Here is a 23,664-nt window from a genome sequence, read left to right on the forward strand (position 1 = left end):
TCATCCCGGGGACCACGGCGCCAACGACGAACGTGGAGCTGACAGATGCCTCCTTTTGACGCGCAGAGGTACTGCTGACAAATCTTTCCGGATCTAGTCTGACGCCTGGGGGTAATTCTTAAGGTAAGGAATCTATAACTAACCTATGTTTCTTACGGATATATCGTTACCAAAGGTAAGTAACTTGTTTTTTAACAAGCTTGAGTAATTAACTTTGTTTTTTTTATTAGAAAAAGTATTGTTTATTCATCGGTGGTGGTGGTGGTGGTTTTAGGTTGACTTTTTTTTTTTTCCTTGACTCTGAGGCAGCTCAGATAAATTTCCCTGACCTCGAATTGGGGGACACAGTTAACATGGCGTTTTTTAATCTCAGTAGCCCCAGGTGCTGAGGTGACTTTGCCAGAGCTTGCAGAGGAGAACGGGGAGGTGAAAGAGGTAGATCCCAGCTCGCCAAAGAAGTGTGATATCATTGTCATCTCTGGGCGCAAGGAAAAGTGTGATGCGGCAAGAGAAGCCCTTCAGGTGAGAAAAGATCCTACAACAGCATGTGCGGTTTCTGTGATAGGACTCTATTTTTAGCATTATGCAACTGCTTGTACCTGGAGTGCTTGTTTTCATGCAAGATGTAAAATAAACAGATTTCAAAGGAAACTAAAAAAAATGCAGTCCAAATTGTTGGTTTCCATAATGTAAGAGCAGCACCATTCTTAGGTAGGTGTTGAATCCTGAAGGAATCGGGGGTCTGTCAGTCAGACTCCCCGTTTCTCCTCTTCACAGGCTAATGGTGCGTGGGGATCCTAAACAGCGAAGTCTCAACTTCCAAAGGCCGTAGAAATCTGAAATCATGCAACCACCAGCTATGGCAGAGGGCAAACTCCCTGGTGACACTGGACTGGTGCAACAGGCTGGTATGGATGCAATCGTAGCCAAACTTTGGGCAGGCTTTTGGACCATCGATGGCAACTTAGACACCCTCAGCATATGCCTACATTCCTTGAGTGAGCTCCTTGAAAGCCATGACGACTGACTGGAAGTCGCTGAGTGGAGCCTGTCTGACCTAGAGGATGTGGCTGTGCAATCTATGAAGCAGATGGAAAAACTTACATCTGTGGCCAGAAAGAACGGAGACCTCTGTAGTGGGGTGGGCACATCGCTCACTCGGCCCCAATCATGGCCTCTCCCCAAGGCGTATTATTGCTCACCTCCTAAACTTCTAAACTGCAATGTTGGCTCGAGACTGGCCCATGAACAAAGCTCATTACAGTGGCAGAGCCCACCATCTCCTCATTCCCAAACTTCACAGCTGTGGTTCAAGAGGCTCGCTGGAAATTTACAGACGTCCAGGCCACTCTCTGGAAACTGGGACCCTGCTATGGTATGATCTACCCAGCACACCTTAGGGTCTAGGTCAATCATAAGCTACATTTCTTTGACACGCCAGCCATAGTCAAAACATTCTGCCAACCATACTCCAGCAAATGACCATTGTCTTTCCACTCCACTCTGGAACAAACCCGCCAGACATACATTCTAGCGCCAGGTCTGATCTCTTCCCCACAGGTTGTAGGCTGTATTTCTCCCTACCTTACTGCCGCTCTGCTCATCCAACCACACCTTTATTTTAGCATCCATGTAGGCACGTTCATATGAACTGTTTTCACTTACAGGTTCACAGAATCTCATTAGACTGTACTTACTTATCCTATATGTATAGGTATCCGTCTTAGCATTGTCACCCCCTAGTGGTGCACACAAATATGTTTATTATATTGTTTTGCTTAGCTGGGATTAGCTTGTTGGGTCTATACTGGGTCTTCCTGAGCCTGGTCTGGGTGGGGTGGGGTTGTTAGGACAGTTCGAGTCACTGCGTGTTGTTAGCCGTGCTGCCATAATGTATATAATTGTCACTGCCTATACTTCTCCAGTTTTAATTGTACCACGTTATGAGACGTACCCACCTCCTTGAACCAAATTCTCTCCCTATCGCACTTGTATCCTGGAATATTAGGGGTCTTAATGACAGTCTGTAGGAATCTGTCTCTGTATATACTATACCAAAGTGAGGTGTAGTGTATTCAGAGTCCAGTGAAACCCAAAAGGTAGGCAGAGGTAAAGTTAGATGGTACCTCACTCTCTATTTGTGGTATTGTGGTCAAGTAGTAAGGCAGTATCGGAGGACAGTGTTAAGCATTTGTTGTACACACTCAGTCAGTAAATGAATTCACACACTGAGACTGAACTTCAGACCAATTGTTTTTGTATAAAAAATATTCTTTTAGTTATTTTATTTCCTAGAACCAAGCAAGCCTGGCACAGGTAAGTGATAAGTACTTTGCAGTAAATATACAATTGAAATACAGTATGGATTGAAATGGTATAGTTACTTACAGTATTGTTGCAGAGTAGTGCAATGCTTCGTAAATACAGTACATGGACTTGAATGGACTTTTCAGTAAAATTCCAGGTAAGTTTGTTTTTAGATTACTTTTCTTACTCTGCTTAGTATACCTGGATACTACACTGGGACATTTCCTGTAAACAGGTAAGTAAAAGCGTTTTTGTTAAACTCTACCATTGTAAAGAATTTCTTTAGGTTTTCAAACTCCACATTTGGAAATTTTAACAAGAAAAACAGTCAATGTTATCCTATGGAGGAAAATAGCGTTAACCGTTTTAAGGTAAGTATTCGGTAGTGGGAGTTGAGGTTCTGGGGGTAGACTCCGGCGGCCCCCAGGGTCAGGGATGCACTTTTGTTGCACCCTCAGTGGCACTAGGGCGGCTGGGTGCATAGTGCTGAGGCCCAATGTTATCCAATGGGGGATAGGGGGCCTCCGGTTGGTGGCTGCTGACTAGCAGGCCACTTGATTGTGGGAGCAACGCTCCTGGACTTAAGCTCACGGCAAATGGGGAAACAAGGTAGCACCAAAGGTGCACCCTCAGTGGCACTAGGGTGGCCAGGTGCAGGGTGCTTTTTCGATGTCTGGCGCCATGTTTGCAATGGGGAACCTCTGGTTTGCAAAGGCACTGCAGGCTTGGGCGAAGGTCTCCTGGGTGTGATAACCACTTCCAGAGGAAAGTTGGGCATTGCTTAGGCACCGTTGGTTTGGCCACCCAAGGCTGTGGGGTGTTGAGTGCAGGAGTGCCTTTTTGGGTCAGATCTTCTTACCAGCTCTTGGCCACGGTTGGGGGGGCCTTCTGGATTTAGGCTGTAGGCCTCTGCTGTTGGTTTGAGGCAGGTCAGGGGTTGTTGGATTTCGGGTTAAAATCGGCTGGGGGTGATCTCCTCATGGTGTTTGCCTGCTTGGGCTGTGGACAGCGGGTGCTGACTGGTGTGGCTTTGCGGTGTCTGTCCGGAGCCTGAGGTTGCAGGTGAAGAAAGCCGGTGTTCACAGGAGACAATCTTTGTGGTTGACAGCAGATTGGTTCTCCAGGGTTTTCAAAGTTGCTGGCTGCATGACGCACCAGGATTTCGCAGGAGCAGGTTTGAGGGGGAGGCAGGCTGGTAGGGGGAGGGGGCCAAGTCAGTGGGCGTCTTCCTCTTGTTCACTTCTGCATGGCTGTTCGGTCCTTCTTTTCTTGTAGTTTCTTCTGATCTGAGGAAGCAAGGTTCAGGGGTGTGAGAAGTTGGCCTGATATGCAGTGCGCACTATTCTAGTGATCACTATGTATCAGTCCAAACAACCCTTATTGATGATTGGTTGTAAGTCAACCTTATAGACCAGCTATCCTAGTAGCATGGATACGAGCAGTCTAAGGCTAAGACTCTAGAGGGCGTGTTAAGCCAGCTGTTTTACCATCACATTTACCCCTTGAACACCAAGTGAAAGGACACCACACAAGTTGTTATGAAAAATAAAGTATATTTATTTATAACAAGACTACCCTGGCTCTTTATGAGACAGGGAGCTGCGCACACAACAAAACTCTTAAAGAAATACTTAGTCGCACAATTTACACAAATGCCCGAGGGGCACGAAAAACCATATACACAAGAAGTGGAATGCGAAATTACTAGCAGGTAAGTACTATTCTCATAGGCTTTAGAATCGCTAGGACTGGACTACTGAACCTTTAGATTACTAGCAGGAGACCTAGGGACGTCGTGTGCAGAGTGGGAACTCTCACGCGTAAGGCGGGAAAAAGTCTATGGAGGCTAGCAATGACAAAGTTACTGTTCTCGGGCGAACCCGACTAGGTGGGTCGAAAACAAGAGTGGATCCGAACACTTAGGGTGTTGGACTATGCTGGAAGCACCGGAGTACTCAGTTTACCTAGCCCAGGGGCTGCGGCTGCATAGGGTTCAAGTTGCGTTGGAAACCCTCGTTGTCGAACCAGGAGCCTGAAGAAAAGAAGTTGCTGGCAGGCGGCCAGTGAAGAAGTTTGTGGAGATCCAAGCCTGGATCAGGGAAGAAGAAGACCTGTAAGCAGAGGGGACCAAGTTCTGAATCACTAGCCAGTGATTTAGGTGGGCACCAGGGTGGCACCGGACGAAGTCACCTCGACCAGGTGAGTGGGCGCTGCTGGGCTCTGCAGTCTCTCGGACCAGGAGGCGTTGTCGGCGACCAGGATGGAGGTGCGAGCTGTCCCACGAAGGTATCTGCTGTTGACGTCGCTGGACCCAGGATTGGGGCAACAAGTCTTGGCAAATGCAAGGCCCACGCGGTGGACCTAAAACGGCGTCTTGAGTGGACCAGGAGGGTCCAGGGTGCTCCTCTTTTGGAGGGGAGCAAGGGCTAGTCTGGAGCAACCAGACCAGCAGTGTTTGTCATCGTGGAGCGTCGTGAGAGGGCCACTAGCCAACGGGCAAGCGGCCTGGACAACGCGGTGAGCAGCCAAGAGCAGAAGGGCCCCACGCAGATCTCGTGGATGCAGGGGGGCTGAACTTCGGTGCTGGAGCTGCTCAGGGTCGGGGCTTCTCTTACCCCGAAGCACTCGGTCGAGGGTCGCTCGGTGGTCGTGCTGGACAAGCGTCGTGCAGTTCTGAAGATGGCCGGTCCCTCGAGGTCTCGTCGCACCCACGGATCACAGCTGGGCTGATGATGTAGGTTGAGGTCAGAGGTGCCAGGGAAGCCGGTTCTCGTCGTGCTGGAGCAGTCTTGATCCGAAGGAGAGACTGGCAACAAACCGCGATGCTTGGTTGGTGCCTGCTGCTGCAGGGTGACTTCTCCTTAGTCACAAGGGAGAAATCTTGAGAAGAGTCTTGAGTTCTTCGTGTAGAAGGTCGGTTCAGGATTCAAAGATTGATCTGCTTTGGAAGGGGGCCTGCTCCTACCTTTATCCTGCAAAAGGGGGCTGGCACGCGACTAAGTCCTGCCCTATGGGTGGGACTAGGAGGGGGGTGGTTACACCCCTCTCCCATGCCGGGCTTTCCCCAGCCCAGGGGCTGGTGTGCCCCTGGAACTGGTTCTAGCCAGCATATGCACAGTGAGCACCGGGGTGCCACTTGCAGTCACCTTCCTCTAAAGCCCTGCCTACCTAGGATACACAAAATCCTGTCTGGGACGGTGCTGGCACCGCCCCTGGCAGGAAACCCTTTGTCCTTGCCTCCTGTGCTGGGAGGACTCCCAGCAGCAGGAGGGCAGACTTGTGTCTGGTGGCAGCATCCATTTTGTGGAGCTAAGGCTCTGTCTGACTTTAACCGGGGTTACAGGTTACCAACATGTCGTGTCCCTCTAGAAGGGTGGAATGCTAACCCCGTCGCCAGAATTGGCGAGGGGGTTAGTATTCCAATTCGTATGACACCTTACTCGACATGTTTTGATAAAGCGATACCAGAGTTGGCATATAACCGCGAGGATTATAATGCACTAAAGAGTATATGGTATGCGTTATCATGGAAACGGCTAAGGGATAGATCCCGAAAGCCGCAGACAGGCTCAGCTCATGCCAGCGCACCATCTCACACGATTCCAAGCACTCTGCCTTCAGGATTGTCAAGGCCTGCCATAGGAGTGACTGATAGGAGATCTGTGTGCCCATTTTAGGGTTAGATATAGGTATACTATATCTAAAGCAAAGGGTGATTACACCACCTTGCCCCAGCTGTCGTGCAGCCAGTTGTCAGATTTGGATGGCCAGCCAGGGGTGGCATAATACATGCTGCAGCCCCTGGTAGGCCCTGGGTACACCTATGCCCTGGGTACCTAAGGTACACTGTACAGGGACTGATAAGGCGACTCAGTATCCCATTAGATATGTACCTAAGGTACATGGAATCCGTTTTAACAGAGAGAGCAGTAGGCCTGGGGTCCTGAATAGCAGGGCCCCAGGTCAACTAAGTCAGAAAACCAGCAAAACACCAGACAAAAAAAGTTGGGGGCAACCATAGTCAGGGATCCACCTTCCTACAAGGGGTGCCCCTCACTATTAGTCTTAGGGGGCGTTACAGGTAGGTAAAAAGGTTGGGACCAATGGGTCCCTTCCCTGGGGTGGGTATACCCCATATTATGCCACCCACCAGTGGGAGGGTAGCATAAGCCTTTCCCTGGTTGGCTGAGTCCTCCCATCTGCAAGATGGTGGGGACAGAGAGTTGTGCTTCACCTCTTCTCCTGACCTGAGGGGTGGCTTTTGGCCTAGGTGGGTAGACCTACCTTTCTGACATGTTTTTCCTGCCGGTTCTCCCGCCCAAAGTGTGGGTCAGAACAAGTGGGGCCATTTGCTGAAAGCAGTAAGTGGCCTGGGGAAGCTCACAAAAGGCGGCTAGCCCTTGAAGCTGTCCCTTCGTGAACCCTGCCCATCCTGGAGGGAGAAGGCTTGGCACCTCAACCCAGGATGTGCATTGTTTCAGGCCCCAGAGAGCAGCAGGCTCTCGACCCAGGGGCCAGTAAACAGGTCTGGTGGTTGCAGCTGTAAGCAGCCACTCTGCCTAGACACTAGTTGTAGGTTAGTTTTCAGGGGGCATCTCTGAGATGCCCTCTGTGTCCATTTTCCATAAATCCCACACTGGCATCAGTGTGGGTTTAATGTGCTGAGAAGTTTGATACCAAACTGCTCAGTTTTCAGTGTAGTCAATATGATGCTGTGGAGTTTCTAATGGCAAACTCTTATCACCATATACTTAATGGCAGCACTGCACTTAAAATGTCTAAGAATGGACGCTGGAGGGGTACAGGACTCGTGCACCTGTACCCTCACCACTGGTATAATGCACTCAGCTATAGGAGTGACTGATCTGTGCCAGAGCAGTGGGTAGTAGGCATGGCACACAGGGATGTGTGCCATGTCGACACTTCACTTTGTTCTTCACCAAAACACGCAGACTGCAAAGGCAGTGTGTGAGTGTAATGGTACAGGACCTCTAATGGTGGCATAATAAGTGCTGCAGCTGTTAGAGGCTTACTCTGGCCGCAGAGCCCTGGGTACCTGTGGTACCATTTACCAGGGGCTGACATGTGGCCAGAGATGCCAATTGTGCTTAGGCTTAAATGCAGTTTTAGAAAAAGAACATAGTCCCTGGGTAACTGATTAGCAGGCGCCCAGGGCACACGTAAAGCAAATCAGTAATTCAGCAAAATGTGGAAACAACCATGTAGAAAGAGGGCACTTTCTCACACAAGCACAAAGGTAAACCAGTTTTGCAATACCTCACCTGGCACTGCACACAAATAGCTTTCCTTCCGGAAACCCTACTCTCCCATGGAAAAGTGCACACTTAACATTTACCTGGGGCTCACATTGTTTTTTAGTTACAGCTTCTACTCCAGAAGGGGTTGTACTCCCTTTTTTTTTTTTTTTTTTTTCATTTAAACAAACACGTAAATCATGAGTGTGATATAATCAGGCAGCAATACACATTGATAATCGCTGATAGATAGAACAGGTCATAACTCCCCTCCCGAACAAGAACAGGGCTCCCCAACGTATGATTACGTAGGTACATATACTGGAAGACCCCTCAATAACTAGCTGCATATCTATCAACAATGCAGGCAGTAAAACAGTCGAGGCGCAATTCCCGGTTCCCCTCCTGACAGGCTCGATCCCTCCTCTCCCTACTCAATCTCCAAGTCATAGTGCCGTAACCAGGGAGTCCATATTTTACGAAATTTTCTAGGACATCCCCACGCTATGTATGTAGTTTTCTCTACCGCCATATATAAATTCAAACAGTTCAGTCCTCTATGGTAGGGATTTGGGAAACGCCCCAGTCGCGAGCAATGTCTTTTGGCAACTATCAATCCCAAATTGACCAATAGACGCTTATACCGTGAAAGATCCACTTCGGTGTTGATCCCCAATAGTATAGAGCGAGGTTCTACCTCTAGGTGAGCCTCCAGTATAGTGTTCAATTCCTGCACCACTGTGGACCAATACATTTGTATCTTAGTACACTCCCAGAGTGTGTATGAATGTTCCCCGCTCTTTGTGACATCGAAGGCACTCCGGGTTCTCTGCTCTGCCAATTGCGTGCAGTAGTGCCCTATCAAAATAAGCCCTATGGAGGATTTTTTACTGTACAAGGAGCAGTCGCAGCCTGATCGCCACTTCACTGGGGTGCATAAGGGCGCCCTCCCAGTCGAGGTCTCCCAACCGGCCGGTAGTACGTTCCCATCTAACCCTGTGCGGGCCCAGATTATCAGAAATATTATTAATTTGTGTTCTATAGGTCAGTTAGATAGCCTTGCAAGGAATCTCTTCTTGGAGGAGTCTTCCCTCTAAAGGTGCATATTCCGGGAGCGTCACCTCCGCTAGCCCTTCGGTTCACCAGGCATGGCGAAACCGGAGATAAGCATAGTGTTTGTTCGGGTGAAGTTGGTAAGTGGCCTGCAGGGAGGTGAAGGACGCCAGTTTGCCTTTGTCCAGGACATCTACGACTATCCCCCTCCCTACACTCCTCAGATATCTGCACCATCCCCCAATTCGTCAATGTGACAACTGTCACCCCCCGTAACCATCCATCAGCCCCCTAAAAAGAACTAAAGCAAAAGAAATAGAAGAAGCGCTCACAATATACTCCCTCTTGTTATGCCTCTTTCCCACAGAGTCCTGGTGGCCTCAGGGTCGTACTATCGTCCTTTAATGTTCAAAAACAAAAAATAAGGTCCATCCGGCCCTTCTCTCCCCACTCTGCAGGCACCCCCACCTCTCCCAGACCTGCCAACAGGACAACACTGGAGCAGGTAGACCACCCAGAAGTCTGTAACCCACCCCCCTCCCCACTCAACTAAATAGTACTACAGAAAAATCCAACCCACTATATACTTTCCTTGCGTGCAGCAAAACGTCCAAATGTCCTTTATATCACACAGACAAGACAGCATTTCTCTGGGGACGTCCGGCCCCAATGTTTCATTCCTTCTCGCCATTATTCGGGGGTCCAGCGAACAGGGATCCCCATTTGAGGGGCCCGTGCCCGAGGCCTCCAGATGGTGTATAGTTTCCAGGAGAGGGTGTGCAGCGTCTGAAGTACGGTAATCAAGATTGTCCAAGGGTTCAGAGTCTCCATGGACACTGGATCTCAAAGAAGTCTGTGAGGCACATTCCAGACCTTTGTCATTGTATGAGTCCGACACGTTGGCTTTGTGGTTCCTAGACCTCAGGGACCTTCCCGGTGTGTTCCGAACTGATGTCAGGCGCTTAATCTTCACCTCCGCCTCTGCGCCGGGGGTCTTTCCCAGCCTGTATCTGGTTGCTTAGAAGCGGACAGGGAAACGGGGGAGAGCGTTGCACGGCGCAGCTGGGGTGGCTCCTCAATCCAGGACCACGCGTCCTCCGGCATCTGGAAAAAGTGTGTACATTCTTGGATGATGACTCTAAGCTTGGGTACGAAGTTTCATTTTGATGAGATCGAAGGTGCGCCGTTGTTTCTGGACATCACACGAGTGATCCGGGAACACCATCACTTTCGTATTCTCGTACTTGAGCTCACCGTTTTTTCGCAGCTCCCTGTGAATCCGATACCTGTCTTGAAAGTTCAAGAATCAGGCTATAAGCTGGTGGAGGGGCACTCCCGGCTGTGGCCGAACCCCAGGCATCCTGTGTGGCCTTTCTAAAGCAAATCAGGAGGAGAATTGCACGTCTGGAAGGGCGTCAATGTGAGAAAGTGGCTCTATATATACTGGACCAGAATAAGGTACAGTGTGTATAGAGTCCACAAACCCCAGAGGTATAACAGGGGTTAAAGCCAGGTGTGTCCTTACTCTCTAAAGTGGTAGCTTGGTCGAGAAGTAAGGCAGTACCAGAGGACAGTGTAAAGCATTTGTTGTACACACTCAGTCAGCAAAAGGTTTCACACACTCAAGGACTGAACTCTAGGCCAATTATTTTTATATCAAAAGATATAGTTTTATTTTTAGAACCAACAGGTATAAAAATATGCTTTTCACGATACGAGTGTGTGAGAAAGTGGCTTTATATATATATATATATATATACTGGACTAGAATAAAGTACAGTGTGTGTATAGACTCCACAAACCCCAGAGGTATAAAAGAGGTTAACGTCAGGGCTGACCTTACTCTCAAAAGTGGTAGCTTGGTCGAGCAGTAAGGCAGTACCAGAGGACAGTGCAAAGCATTTGTTGTACACACTTAGTCAGCAAAAGGTTTCACATCCTGAAGGACAGAACTCCAGGCCAATTGTTTTTATATCCACATATATAGTTGTTTTATTTTTAGAACAAATAGGTATTGAAATATACTTTTCTCAATATGAGTACTCTCATGTAATTATTTTGCAAGGAAGCAATAAAGGTTGTGAACACAATAGATACAGGGGTTGCAGTAGGCAACACAATTCTAAACACACTCTAGCATTGAGCTCAATGGGTTTTCATCATATAAGTACAGTTGATTATCATACAAATTACTTTAGTAGTTCCAGGACTAGATCCTAGATTCAGTGCTGGGGCCTAAACTGAAACCAATTTAGTAAACTTTTAGCTACTGTGCTGTTTTAAAAGTTCACACTTAGAAACTTTTCAATGAAAATCTGGTAATGTTATCCAATGGTAGAAAATTCAGGTTGCAGGTAAAGTACGATCTTGTTACTTTTGTAATCCAATACTGGGCTCCTAGGGCCAGCACTGGGGTCTCAACTTAAAACAGGTAGGTAATTGTGTTTCAGTATTTCGTATGATTTTTAAAGAATATTTCAAGATTTCAAAAGTAGACAGAAGAAATTTCATAGAAAAGGATTCCTATGGAGAAAATACAGATTACTAGTAAACCCGGTAAGGATTACTTTTACGGTTCAGCACTGGGCTGCAAGGTACAGTACTGGCTTCTCCCCTGATCACAGGTGAGTACTTCGGAATTCGGCTGATTTTATATAAATATTTTCAGTATCCGAAACTTCACACTTAAAAAATGTTCACGTCAAAACCAGTCAGTTATCCAATGGCAGGTAAGTGAGTTACCGATTTCCAGGTGAGTACTCGGCTGGTGAAGTTAAGGTTCTGGGCATAGAATCATGGGTCCCCCAGGGTCAGGTAAGTACAGTTAGTTCACCCCCAGCGGCACAGGGGCGGCCGGGTGCAGAGGTAATCTGAAAGAAACAGGTTAGTATTAGATTCCTTACCTTAGAATATCCCCAGGCGTCAGTCTGGATCCGGAAACTTTTGCGTAGCAGTACCCCTGCGCGTCGGTAGGCGTAGTCTGCAGGCGTCCCCTGCGGCTCCGCGTCGTGCGCCGTGATGACGTTGCTGGAGTATATAGACGCCGCCTCCGCGCGCTGACGTCAGTTCTTCTTTTTTCCGCGCCAGTTAGCGCAGATCCGAAGAGCAGTACTCCAGTCTTTTGACCTAAGTTTTTGATAACTCTAACTCTTTCAGGTGCCGGTAGGATGCCCGGTTTTAAAAGTTGTGACGGGTGCGACCGCCTGATGTCGGTCACCGACCACCATCGACTCTGCCTCCGGTGTCTGGGCGCGGACCACGAAATGGAGTCCTGCGTCGACTGCCGGGCCTTGACGAGTAAGGCTAGACGGGAGCGGTCCCGCAAGCTACTCGAGCTCCGGGTGTCGGCCCCGCGTCGAGAGCGGTCCCAGTCCGGACGGAGGTCGAGGGAGCGGTCGAGAGAACGGTCGCGGAGCCGCCACGAGCGCTCCGGAAGTCGTCACCATTCCTCCGGTTCCTCAGGTAAGCGACACAAGAAGTCGGGGCGTCGTCATCGTACCCCCGACTCCCCCCGACGCCCGCGTGATGGGGCCGGGGGTTCGGGTGGCCGCGGCCCCGCGTGGGTCGCCGACGCCGTCTGCCCCATACCCGTCTGTAGGAAGGTAGATCCCTGACTATGGTTGCCCCCAACTTTTTGCCTGGTGTTTTGCTGGTTTTCTGACTTAGTTGACCTGGGGCCCTGCTATTCAGGGCCCCAGGCCTACTGCTCTCTCTGTAAAATGGATTCCATGTACCTTAGGTACATATCTAAATTGGATACTGAGTCACCTTATCAGTCCCTGTACAGTGTACCTTAGGTACCCAGGGCATAGGTGTACCCAGGGCCTACCAGGGGCTGCAGCATGTATTATGCCACCCCTGGCTGGCCATCCAAATCTAACACAACTGGCTGCTTGACAGCTGGGGCAAGGTGGTGTAATCACCCTTTGCTTTAGATATAGTATACCTTTATCTAACCCTAAAATGGACACACAGATCTCCTATCAGTCACTCCTATGGCAGGCCTTAACAATCCTGAAGGCAGAGTGCTTGGAATCGTGTGAGATGGTGCTCTGGCATGAGCTGAGCCTGTCTGCGGCTTTCGGGATCCATCCCTTAGCCGTTTCCATGATATCGCATACCATATACTCTTAAGTGCATTATAATCCTCGCGGTTATATGTCAACTCTGGTATCGCTTTATCAAAACATGTCGAGTAAGGTGTCATACGAATTGGAATACTAACCCCTCGCCAATTCTGGCGACGGGGTTAGCATTCCACCCTTCTAGAGGGACACGACATGCATGTAACCTATAACCCGGTTAAAAGTCAGACAGAGCCTTAGCATCCACAAAATGGATGCTGCCACCGAGACACAAGTCTGCCCTCCTGCTGCTGGGAGTCCTCCCAGAGCAGGAGATAAGGACAAAGGGTTTCCTGCCAGGGGCGGTGCCAGCACCGTCCCAGACAGGGTTTTGTGTATTGTAGGTAGGCAGGGCTTTAGAGGAAGGTGACTGCACGTGGCACCCCGGTGCTCACTGTGCATAGGCTGGCTGGAACCAGTTCCAGGGTCACTCCAGACCCTGTGCTGGGGAAAAGCCCGCCAAGGAAGTGGGTGTAACCACCCCCCTCCTAGTCCCACCCATAGGGCAGGACTTAGTCGCGTGCCAGCCCCCTTTTACAGGATAAAGGTAGGGACTGGCCCCCTTCCAAATCAGATCATCTTTGAATCCTGAAACTACTTTCTGCGAAAGGAACTCAAGACTTCTTCCTAAGATTTCTCCCTTGTGACTAAGGAGTAGTCACCCTGCATCCGCAGGCACCATCTAAGAACACTGCGGTCTGCTGCAAGTCCTTCCTCCGGAATCCGACAGCCCAGCTCGACGAGAACCGGCTTCCCTGGCACCTCTGACCTCTACCCACCTCTACAGCCCAGCTGAGAACCGTGGGTGCGACGAGACCTTAAGGGACCGGCCATCTGCAAGACTGCACGACTTCTTTCCAGCAAGCCCGCCGAGTGAATTCCTGGTGAGTGCTTTGGGGTCCGAGAAGCCCCCACCCTGAGCAGCTCCAGCACCGAAGAGCAGCCCCCCAGCATCTCCACGATCTGCGTGGGGCCCTTCTGCTTTTTACTGCTCACCGCGTTGTTTGGCTACTAGCCCGCTGGCTTGTGGCCTTCCTGACGACGCCCGACGACATTTCTGCTGCTGGTCTGGTTGCTCCAGGCTGGCCCTTGCTTCCCTCCATCGGAGAAGTACCCTGGACCCTCCTGGTCCACTCAAGACGCCATTTTAGGTCCACCGCGTGGGCCTTGCATTTGCCAAGACTTGTTGCCCAATCCTGGGTCCAGCGACGTCGACAGCAAGAACCTTCGTGGGACAGCTCGCACCTCCATCCTGGTCGCCGACAACGCCTCCTGGTCCGAGAGACTGCAGAGCCCAGCAGCGCCCACTCACCTGACTGCGGTGACTTCGCCCGGTGCCATCCTGGTGCCCACTTAATCACTGGCTAGTGATTCAAGAACTTGGTCCCCTCTGCTTTCAGGTTTTCTTCTTCCTTGATCCAGGCTTGGATCCATCGAACTTTTCTTCACTGGTCGCCTGCCAGCAACTTCTTCCTTCCAGGCTCCTGGTCCGGCAACGAGATCCCCGACGTCTTTTCAGACCTATGCAGCTGCAGCCCCTGGGCTAGGTAACTTCGGCACTTCGGTGTCCCAGCATAGCCTCACTATCCTAGGGTCAGGATCCACTGTCGTTTTCTTCCTACCAGGTCGGGTTCGCCCGTGAACACTAACTTTGCCTTTACTAGCCTCCATAGACTTTGTCCCGCATCCCGCGTGAGAGTGCACACTCTGCACCCGAGTCCCCTGGGCCTCCTAGTAGTAATCTAACGATTCCCTAGTCCAGTCCTAGCGATTCCAAAGCCTATTAGAACTGTTACTTACCTGCTAGTAATTCGCATTCCACTTTTAAAGTATATGGTTTTTCGTGCCCCTCGGGCATTTGTGTATAACGTGCTAACTTAAGTATTTTCGTAAGAGTTTTGTTGTGTGCCTAGCACCTTGTCCTCATAAAGAGTACAGGGTTGTTGTGATTCTAATAAATACACTGTTTATTTTCATAACACTTGTGTGGTGTCCTTTCACTGGGTGTTCAAGGGGTAATGTGATGGTAAAACAGCTGGCTTAACACGCCCTCTAGAGTCTTAGCCTTAGACTGCTCGTATCCATGCTACTAGGATAGCTGGTCTATAAGGTTGACTTACAACCAATCATCAATAAGGGTTGTTTGGACTGATATATAGTGATCACTAGAATAGTGAGCACTGCACATCAGGCCAACTTCTCACACCGTTGGTGCCTGGGGAAGGCGCGTCACGCGAGGAGATTGAGGAGTTCTTCATGGCCATGAGGGCGCTGTCTCCTCCGGCGGGGCCTACGGCGCCTGCGGGCCCGTCGGTCCCGTCTGGGGGCCCGAGCGGTTCGGGTGCACCTGCCCCGACGCCGCCGGCGGTTCCGGCCCCGGCGCCGCTGGGCCCTTCAGGGTCGTCGCCGGCTGGTCAACCGGCCTCTCCGGCGCCGATTCCATTGGTGCAACCCGTGGTGCCGCCTCCGCGCGGCGCCGTGACTCTGACGTCGGTTCCGGCCGGCGTCGGGGCTCCGGCGCGGCGCCACCCCCATTCCCTCTCCGGACGCGGAGTCGGACCGGCATCGTCCGACGCCGAGTCCGGCGCCGTTGGGGCCCATTGGCTCCGAGGAGCCGGTCTATATCGTTGAGTCAAACTATGGCGATGAGGACGATTATGGAGAGGGTTGGGAGGGGTCTGAGGACCCTCTGTCACGAGAATGCCAGTACGACGTGGACTGGGCAGGTGACTTGGGTGATGCCAGTGGTCTGGACGAATCGCCTAACCCTGGGTTTGTCTCGCCTCCCACTGTGGCATCGGAGGCTGGGGCTGCCTATTCTGTGGTACTGATGAGGGCTGCCAAGGCCTTGAGCCTTGAGCTCCCCGTCGCTAAGGTGAAGCCTAACATCCTCACCGAGGTATTCAAACCGCAGTCATGCCCACAGGAGCCTCTGCTGCCGTTTAATGACGCCTTGACGGATGTCCTTTTGGGCACGTGGTCCAGGCCCGCTTCCGGTTCACCTGTTGATCGGAACGTTGCCAGGCGCCACCGTCCGTGTTCGGACGACCCTGCCTTCCTGTCCACCCATCCCTCCCCTGAGAGTCTGGTGATCCAGGCCTCCACTTCCCAGTCCGCATTCCCGTCGGCCCCGCCCGATCGGGAATCTAAGCGGTACGACCAGTATGGCAAGAAGGTCTTCTCGTCTCTGAGTCTGGGGCTGCGGTCTTGCAACACCGCATGCCTCTTGGGCCGCTACACCCACTCTCTGTGGGATACGGTCGCAGAGTGCCTGCAGCAATGCCCGCAGGAGGTACGGGACAAGCTCGGCCAGGCTTTGGTTGAAGGCCGAGACGCGGCGAGGTATTCCATACGGTGTGGTCTTGACACGACCGACTCGCTGGGCAGAGCGATGTCCACGACGGTGGCGATTCGTCGCCATGCTTGGCTGAGATCCGCCAACTTCTCGCCGGATGTCCAGAATGCCTTGATGGACATGCCGTTCGATGGCAGTCGCCTGTTCGGCGACAAAGCGGACAACGCGCTTGAGCGCTTCAAGGACTCCAGGGTCACGGCCAAGTCCTTGGGTCTCTCGACACAAGCGCCTGCAAACGGGTTCGTTTCGCTCCTTTCGTGGCCAAGGAAGGGGCGGTCCCACACGCGCTGCCAGCCACGCACCGCAGAACGCTCCTCAACGCGGTGGCGGCCGTGGATTCCGCCGAGGTGGCGGTCGGGGACAGCGGCGAGGTCAGTCCACACCTCCCCCCGCAGCAGCCTCCAAATCCTCCTAGTCCGAGCTTTCAGGCCCATGTGACGCCAGTGGGTGGCAGGGTTCGCCATCACCACTCCCGCTGGCGCACTATCACGTCGGACAGGTGGGTACTGCAGCTCGTCCGAAGGGGCTACTCCCTCCCCTTCGAGACCACTCCTCCAGCCATGCCACCGCTGAACCACCGTGTGTCGGGGGACCACTTGACACTTCTGCAGGAGGAAGTTACGGCCCTCTTGGCCAAGGGGGCCATCGAGCGCGTTCCTGGGCCAGAAGTAGGGTGTGGTTGCTACTCCCACTACTTTCTGGTACCCAAGAAGGACAAAGGGGGCCTACGTCCTATCTTGGACCTACGGAACATCAACGGCTTCCTCCGGAAGGAGAAGTTCAAGATGTTGACTTTGGCTCAGGTCTTGGCTGCTCTAGACCCACAAGACTGGATGGTAGCGTTGGACTTGCAGGATGCGTATTTTCACATCCCCGTCCTGCCGGCCCACCGGCGTTACCTGCGGTTCACGGTAGGCCACGAGCACTTTCAGTTTATCGTGCTCCCATTCGGCCTTACCAGCGCCCCACGGGTGTTCACGAAAGTGATGGCGGTGGTCGCAGCTCATCTGCGCCGGTTAGGGGTTTCAGTCTTCCCCTACCTCGACGACTGGTTGTTGAAGGCGGGCTCGCCCCAAACAGTCGTCCACCACCTTCAGGTGACGGCAGACCTCCTGCACGAGCTGGGGTTTTCCATCAATGTGCCGAAATCACACCTGTGTCCCTCTCAAAAGCTCCTTTTCATCGGAGCGGTTCTCGACTCGGCGCAGTTTCGGGTTTCTCCTCCGGAACGGCGGGTCCGGGATATTCAGGCCTTGATTCCCATCTTTCAGCCGTTATCCCGGGTTTCGGTCAGGTTGACGCTGCGGCTTCTGGGGCTGATGGCCTCCTGCATCCTTCTGGTGCATCACGCCAGGTGGCGGATGCGGGCTCTGCAGTGGGACCTGAAGTTTCAGTGGGCCCAGCATCAGGGCAACCTTTCCGACCATGTCCTGATCTCGGAGGGCACTGCGAGACAGTTGCAGTGGTGGCTCCAGGACCGCGATTGGGTCAGAGGCAGATCCCTCTCCCTTCCCCAACCGGAGCACGTGGTTGTGACGGACGCGTCCCTCCAGGGCTGGGGTGGCCACTTGGGAGAGGCGGAGATCAGAGGCATCTGGTCTCCGGCGGAGTCCCGGCTCCATATCAACATGTTGGAGCTGCGGGCGATTCCCCTAGCACTGAAGGCATTCCTCCCCTTTGTCAACGGGAGTGTAGTGCAGGTGTTCACGGACAACACCACCGCCATGTGGTACTGCAACAAACAGGGCGGTGTGGGGTCGTGGACCCTTTGCCAGGAGGCCCTGCGTCTCTGGCAATGGCTGGAACGTCAGGGCGTGACTCTGACGGTTCAACACCTGGCAGGTTCTCTGAACGCCAGGGCGGACGAACTCAGCCGTCGGTGCTCGGTGGATCACGAATGGCGTCTGAACTCGGACGTGGCGAAAGGCCTCTTTCTGCAATGGGGAGAGCCTTGGTTAGATCTATTCGCCACAGAAGAGAACGCGCAATGTCATCAGTTCTGCGCGTTGGAGTTTCCAAGACGGCACTCGCTCGGCGACGCCTTTCGGCGCGAGTGGAGTTGCGGTCTGTTGTACGCCTTTCCGCCTATACCACTTCTGCCCAGAGTGCTGAAGATCAGGCGCGACCGGGCCCAAGTTATCCTTGTGGCTCCGGACTGGGCTCGAAGGTACTGGTATCCCGAGCTACTCAGCATGTCAGTCGGTCCCTCGATCCGCCTGCCCCTTCAGGAGGACCTTCTGTCGCAGCAGCAGGGGACGGTCCTCCACCCGAACCTGTCCAGCCTCCACCTCCATGCGTGGAGATTGAGCGGCGACAGTTGAGGCCATTCGACTTGCCTCCTGAAGTCTGTGATGTGATTCTGGCAGCCAGGCGTCCCTCCACAAGTCGGTATACGCCTGCCGGTGGAACAGATTTGTGGCATGGTGCACAGCAAAGGCTGTGGACCCTCTCTCTGCTCCCCTTTCTGAGGTTCTCCTCTTCCTTCTTTCTCTTGCCCAGCAGGGCTCTGCTCTGGGCACTATCAAGGGCTACCTTTCTGCCCTTTCCGCCTTCTTAAGGCTACCTGATCAGCCATCTTTATTCAAGTCCCCTATTGTACTGAGATTCTTGAAAGGCATCACGCACATGTATCCACCTGTTCCGTTCGTGATGCCTCAGTGGGACTTGAACCTGGTTCTGACATTCTTGATGTGTGCTCCCTTTGAGCCGCTTCATTCCTGTCCTCTCCGTCTTCTCACTTTAAAGACGGCCTTCCTGGTTGCCATCACCTCTGCCAGGAGAGTGAGTGAGCTCCAGGCTCTTTCTCTTGAACCTCCTTTCTTGTCCGTTCATCCTGACAAGGTGGTTCTTAGGACTAGGCCTTCTTTCCTGCCCAAAGTAGTTTCTGCTTTTCACATCGGGCAGTCCATCACCTTACCCTCCTTCTTCCCGCCTCCGCACCCTTCAAAAGATGAAGAGCGGCTCCATCGTCTGGACCCAAAACGTGCGCTTTCATTTTATATGGATCGCACACGCCAGTTCCGGGTGGATGACCAACTGTTTGTTGGCTACGTGGGTGAGAAGAAGGGAAGGGCGGTACAGAAACGAACCATCTCTCGGTGGGTCGTCCTGTGCATCAAAGCATGCTACTCTTTGGCTCGGAAGGAGCCTCCTGTTGGGCTGAGGGCCCATTCCACTCTGGCCACGGCGGCTACTACTGCCCTGGGCCGGGGAGTCCCTTTGCAGGACATTTGCCAGGCGGCTACGTGGGCCTCGCTGCACACCTTTGCGAGGCATTACTGCCTGGACAGTCAAGTCCGGAGGGACGGCTTCTTTGGCCGTTCGGTCCTCCAGGATTTTCTGGTGTTGGTTCGCAGACCCACCACCGGGGTTGGTATTGCTGGGGTATCTATTCTAAGGTAAGGAATCTAATACTAACCTGTTTCTTTCAGATGAACAAGTTACTTACCTTCGGTAACGATATATCTGTAAGAAACAGTAGTTAGTATTAGATTCCTTACCGCCCCACCCATCCTCCCCGTTCTGCGAACTGATACCTAGGGTTAAGGACATTCCTTTCAGGGCCCTAGTTTCAAATGGCACCAGTGTTGGTTCTCACATGGCTCTGCGTGTTCTGGCGCGGAAAAGCTGTGCGCAAAGAACTGACGTCAGCGCGCGGAGGCCGCGTCTATATACTCCAGCGACGTCATCACGGCGCACGACGCCGACGACTCGGAGCCGCAGGGGACGCCTGCAGACGACGCCTACCGACGCGCAGGGGTACTGCTACGCAAAAGTTTCCGGATCCAGACTGACGCCTGGGGATATTCTAAGGTAAGGAATCTAATACTAACTACTGTTTCTTACAGATATATCGTTACCGAAGGTAAGTAACTTGTTCGTTAGGCCCAATGTTATCCAATGAGGGAAAGGGGGCCTTCGGTTGGTGGCTGCTGGCTAGCATGCCACGCGGCTGTGGGAGCTGTGCTCCTGGTCACTTGCTCAGGGCAAAGGGGGAAGTAGGATAGGACAAATGTGGCACAGCCAGCGGCACTCTGGCGGCTGGGAGCAGGGTGCTTGCCCCAGTATTGGCACTTTCATAGATTCCCATGCTTTGTATCATTCCCCGTCGTCGGAATGGGAGCCTCAGTAGTATCACAACCATAGAAACAAAAGAGAAAAATAGGCCTAGTCCTCATCTCATTTTGTATCCTATCACCCTCTTTGTGTAAAAGAGACCAAACTTTTGTCAGGACCAATCAGAGCAGCCTCACCCCATAGAACCTTCCTGAGAGAGCTCAGAGCCTCAGATTTTTCTACCGCACGTTGTGCTAGGGAGTCTCCACTGAGCTCTGCTCAGTTTTTCTCAATCTTATTGGATTATTTCTTCAATTTTTCAACTGCAAACAGAATGTCTGACAAGGAGAAGAAGGCCCTGTTCAGGTCCTGTTCCTCTTGTGGGGAAAAAACTACTTTTTGTGGAGGATAAGCATGACCACTGTATTTATTGCTTATACCCGGACCACAAGGCCACAGACTGCAAAATTTGTAGAACCTTCTCTACCAAGACGCTTCGTGACAGAGAGGGTCGGCTTTTGACCTGGCTTCAAAAGTTGAAGACTCTGAAGGAGGTGCTCTCATCAGATGAAGAGGATTCAACATCTCTAGCATCCTCACAGGTCCAGGAAGAGGGGTAGGTCTCCCCCTGGTTCTTCTTCAGCTGAGCCCCCTCTTAAGGCCCCTCATAAGATCTCTGACAGATCTGAGAGGGCTGGTCCCCTTCAATCCCCTCACGGAAGTGAAAAGGAGAGGCAGGGACAGGCTGCTGGATTGATTACAGCCTCAAAGGACAAAAAGGAGGTTACTATCACCTCTCCTCCGTCCAAAAAGGAAAAAACAGGTGACAAATGCTCTTCTGTCACTCCAGGAACCGGGCCGGTGAAAAAACAGCGTCCGACGACGAAAACATCAAGTACGTCGACGACTATTGCTTCTGTGAAGATTCCCGCTGTTTCCTTGGCTCCGTCGACGGGCTCGTCGTCGGTAGCGATCTCCACGTCGACGACTTCGTCGTCATTCAAGGTTCCCGGTTGGTCGACGATAGCTTCCACGTCGACGACGATGAGCTCCGGAAAAGTGCTGTCGACGGCTTCGTCGACGACAAACTACGACGACGACGACGACAACTTCGACATCGACGCTGATAGTGATGACGACGAGTTCGTCCACGAAGTCGTCTACGTTCATTCCGTCGACGACCAGAATTTCATTGACGAAGACCACTGTACCGTCGACGCTTCCATCGACAATACCGTCGACGACTGCTGCTCCGTCAACGACGGCTCCGTCGACGAGACCGTCGACGGGTCAAAAATTGCATTTTCCAATGCAAAAAGTGAAAATTACACCGGAAATGGCGTCTCCGCGGCGAGTGTCGTCGCATCCACCGACAATGCTTCTAGATGATGTCGGAGGAGGATGAGGATGAAAGTGGCCAGTATGGAGACGCCTACAGTCCCTCAGACTTGAATGTAAAAATGCAGGACACTGACACAGAGGAATATTTCGAACATACAGTGGGCCAACAGTTACATCACTATGTTCCACAAGAGCGACGTCCATCTGGTTTAGGGCAGGATATGGTGGCCATGCCCGCTTCTCTGATCTTCAGATGATGCTGCACGACTATAGAAACAGATTTCCTTCGGAATCTTCAATCCAGTCTGCACAACCTCCACCTCAGGTGTTGCCACAAGCACGGCCAGTTCTCGGACTGCCTCCTTCGCCAGTGGTGCCCCACACTCCACCACCGGTAATGCCTATGGTCCATTCCCGATCACCAAATCTGAAACAGCCAATCCTGTCCAGCATGATACCTCTTCGGACGAGGATGCTGTACAGGTGGATCCCTTGACTGATCCATTGCAGGACCCAGACTTGGATCAGGGTGACCGTGGGCTACAAGATCCAGACGCCACTGGTTGTGATACTTATATCTCCCCTCCAGTTGATATAGGGGGGTTCCATAACCTGATGGAGAGGGCATCAGAGGTTTGGACTTCAGGTAACGAGAGAAGAGTCTGAATGTTTCCTCTACGACTACAAGGAACAATACAGGAGATCTGTCAAGTCTATTCCCATAATTGAACATGTGTGGGAGGAAGGTATGAAGATCATGCAAAATCCGTCCACGGTTATTCCAGTTCTCCCCAGACTGGAAAAGAAGTAGAAGGCCCCAGAAGGCAGTCCAGCTTGTCTTCTTGGACAGCCGAAGCCTGATTCGGTGATCTCACAGGCCGCCCAAAGCAAATAAAAAAATCCGTCAACACCTTTGACTACGCCTCCGGACAAGGACGGTCGGCGCCTGGATAACGTGGGGAAGAGGTTTTCTTCCATGGCCAGCTTGCTTGTTAGAGCAGCAAATGCTCTCGCCATTCTCGGCAGATACGATCGCCAGATGTGGTTTGACATGGAACCGTTTGTGGAACAACTACCAGACTCCACAAGGGATGAGGCCAAGAGGGTGCTGAAGGAGGGAGAGAAATCTTCCTCCGAAGTTATCGACTGTGCTATGGACATAGCTTCCACGGCTTTTCGGGCCTTAGCAGGGTCAGCGGTGCTCCGTCGCAAGGCTGGTTGAGAGCCACCTGGTTTCGTCTGGAGGTCCAAAATAAGATCCTGGATCTCCCATTTGATGGAGAGATGCTTTTCGGTAAGCATGTTGATGATGCCCTGCAAAATATAAAGAAGGATACAGACACGGCGAAGTCTTTGGGATCACTCAACTACCGTAAGGTCCCATTTTTAAAGGCGCGCGTGGCAGAGGTTTCTCTTCGTATAGAGGCAACAGAGATATTCCTCGCAATCTTCGCAGTCTTATAAGACTCAGTACTCAAATCAACGGCAGAGACAATTGGCGTCTTACTCTCCCCAACCTCCGCGAGGGCGTCAAAACCGTCAGGGCCGGGAAAACGCCAAGCGGCAATAGCAGCCTCCTGGCTCTACCTACTGTTCCTACCCTCCCAGTCACATCAGTGGGGGGCAGGATTTCATTTTGTCTGAACAACTGGAGGTGTATAACTTCGGACCAGTGGGTCCTGAATATTGTACAGAGTGGCCATACGTTGGAGATCCTCGATCTTCCTCCAACAAGAGCTCCGGGCGCCATCCGCACAAAACATCTGGGACTGCTCCATCTCGAAGCCCATCAATTGTTCCTCAAGGGGGCAATAGAACCGGTACCTCTCTCTGAGGGGCAAAGGTTTTTATTCCAAGTTCTTCCTGGTCCGGAAGACTGCAGAGACTTGGCGTCCCATACTAGACCTACGAGAGCTCAACACTTATCTCATCAAACTCTCTTTCAGGATGGTCACTCTCCAAGAAATCCTTCCTCTATGGAAACCCAGGCGACTATTTGGCGACCCTGGATTTATAAGATGCGTATTTCCACATACCAATACACCCAGCTCACAGGAAATATCTACGGTTCTCAGTGGGCAAGAGCCATTTCCAATTCAAGGTGCTTCCGTTTGGCCTTCGGTCGGCACCTCGAGTTTTCACGAAGGTGTTGGCACCAGTAGCAGCTTTTCTA

General features: G+C 52.0%; 1 protein-coding gene across 4 annotated transcripts in view; it reads left to right on the forward strand.

Moving 5' to 3' along the window:
* HDLBP (high density lipoprotein binding protein) overlaps nt 1–23,664 on the forward strand; it is a 1,657,332-nt gene that overhangs the window by 1,239,481 nt on the left and 394,187 nt on the right. For 2 of the 4 annotated variants that reach the window (XM_078665718.1, XM_078665719.1), the window contains exon 21: nt 374–522. In XM_078665718.1, coding sequence (XP_078521844.1) covers nt 374–522 — 149 coding nt within the window. The remainder of the gene's footprint in view (nt 1–373; nt 523–23,664) is intronic. The other 2 variants (XM_078665720.1, XM_078665721.1) reach the window with 1 other exon arrangement.

Source organism: Lissotriton helveticus, chromosome 11 (genome assembly GCF_964261635.1).
Source record: "Lissotriton helveticus chromosome 11, aLisHel1.1, whole genome shotgun sequence".
Classification (NCBI taxonomy): Eukaryota; Metazoa; Chordata; class Amphibia; order Caudata; family Salamandridae; genus Lissotriton; species Lissotriton helveticus.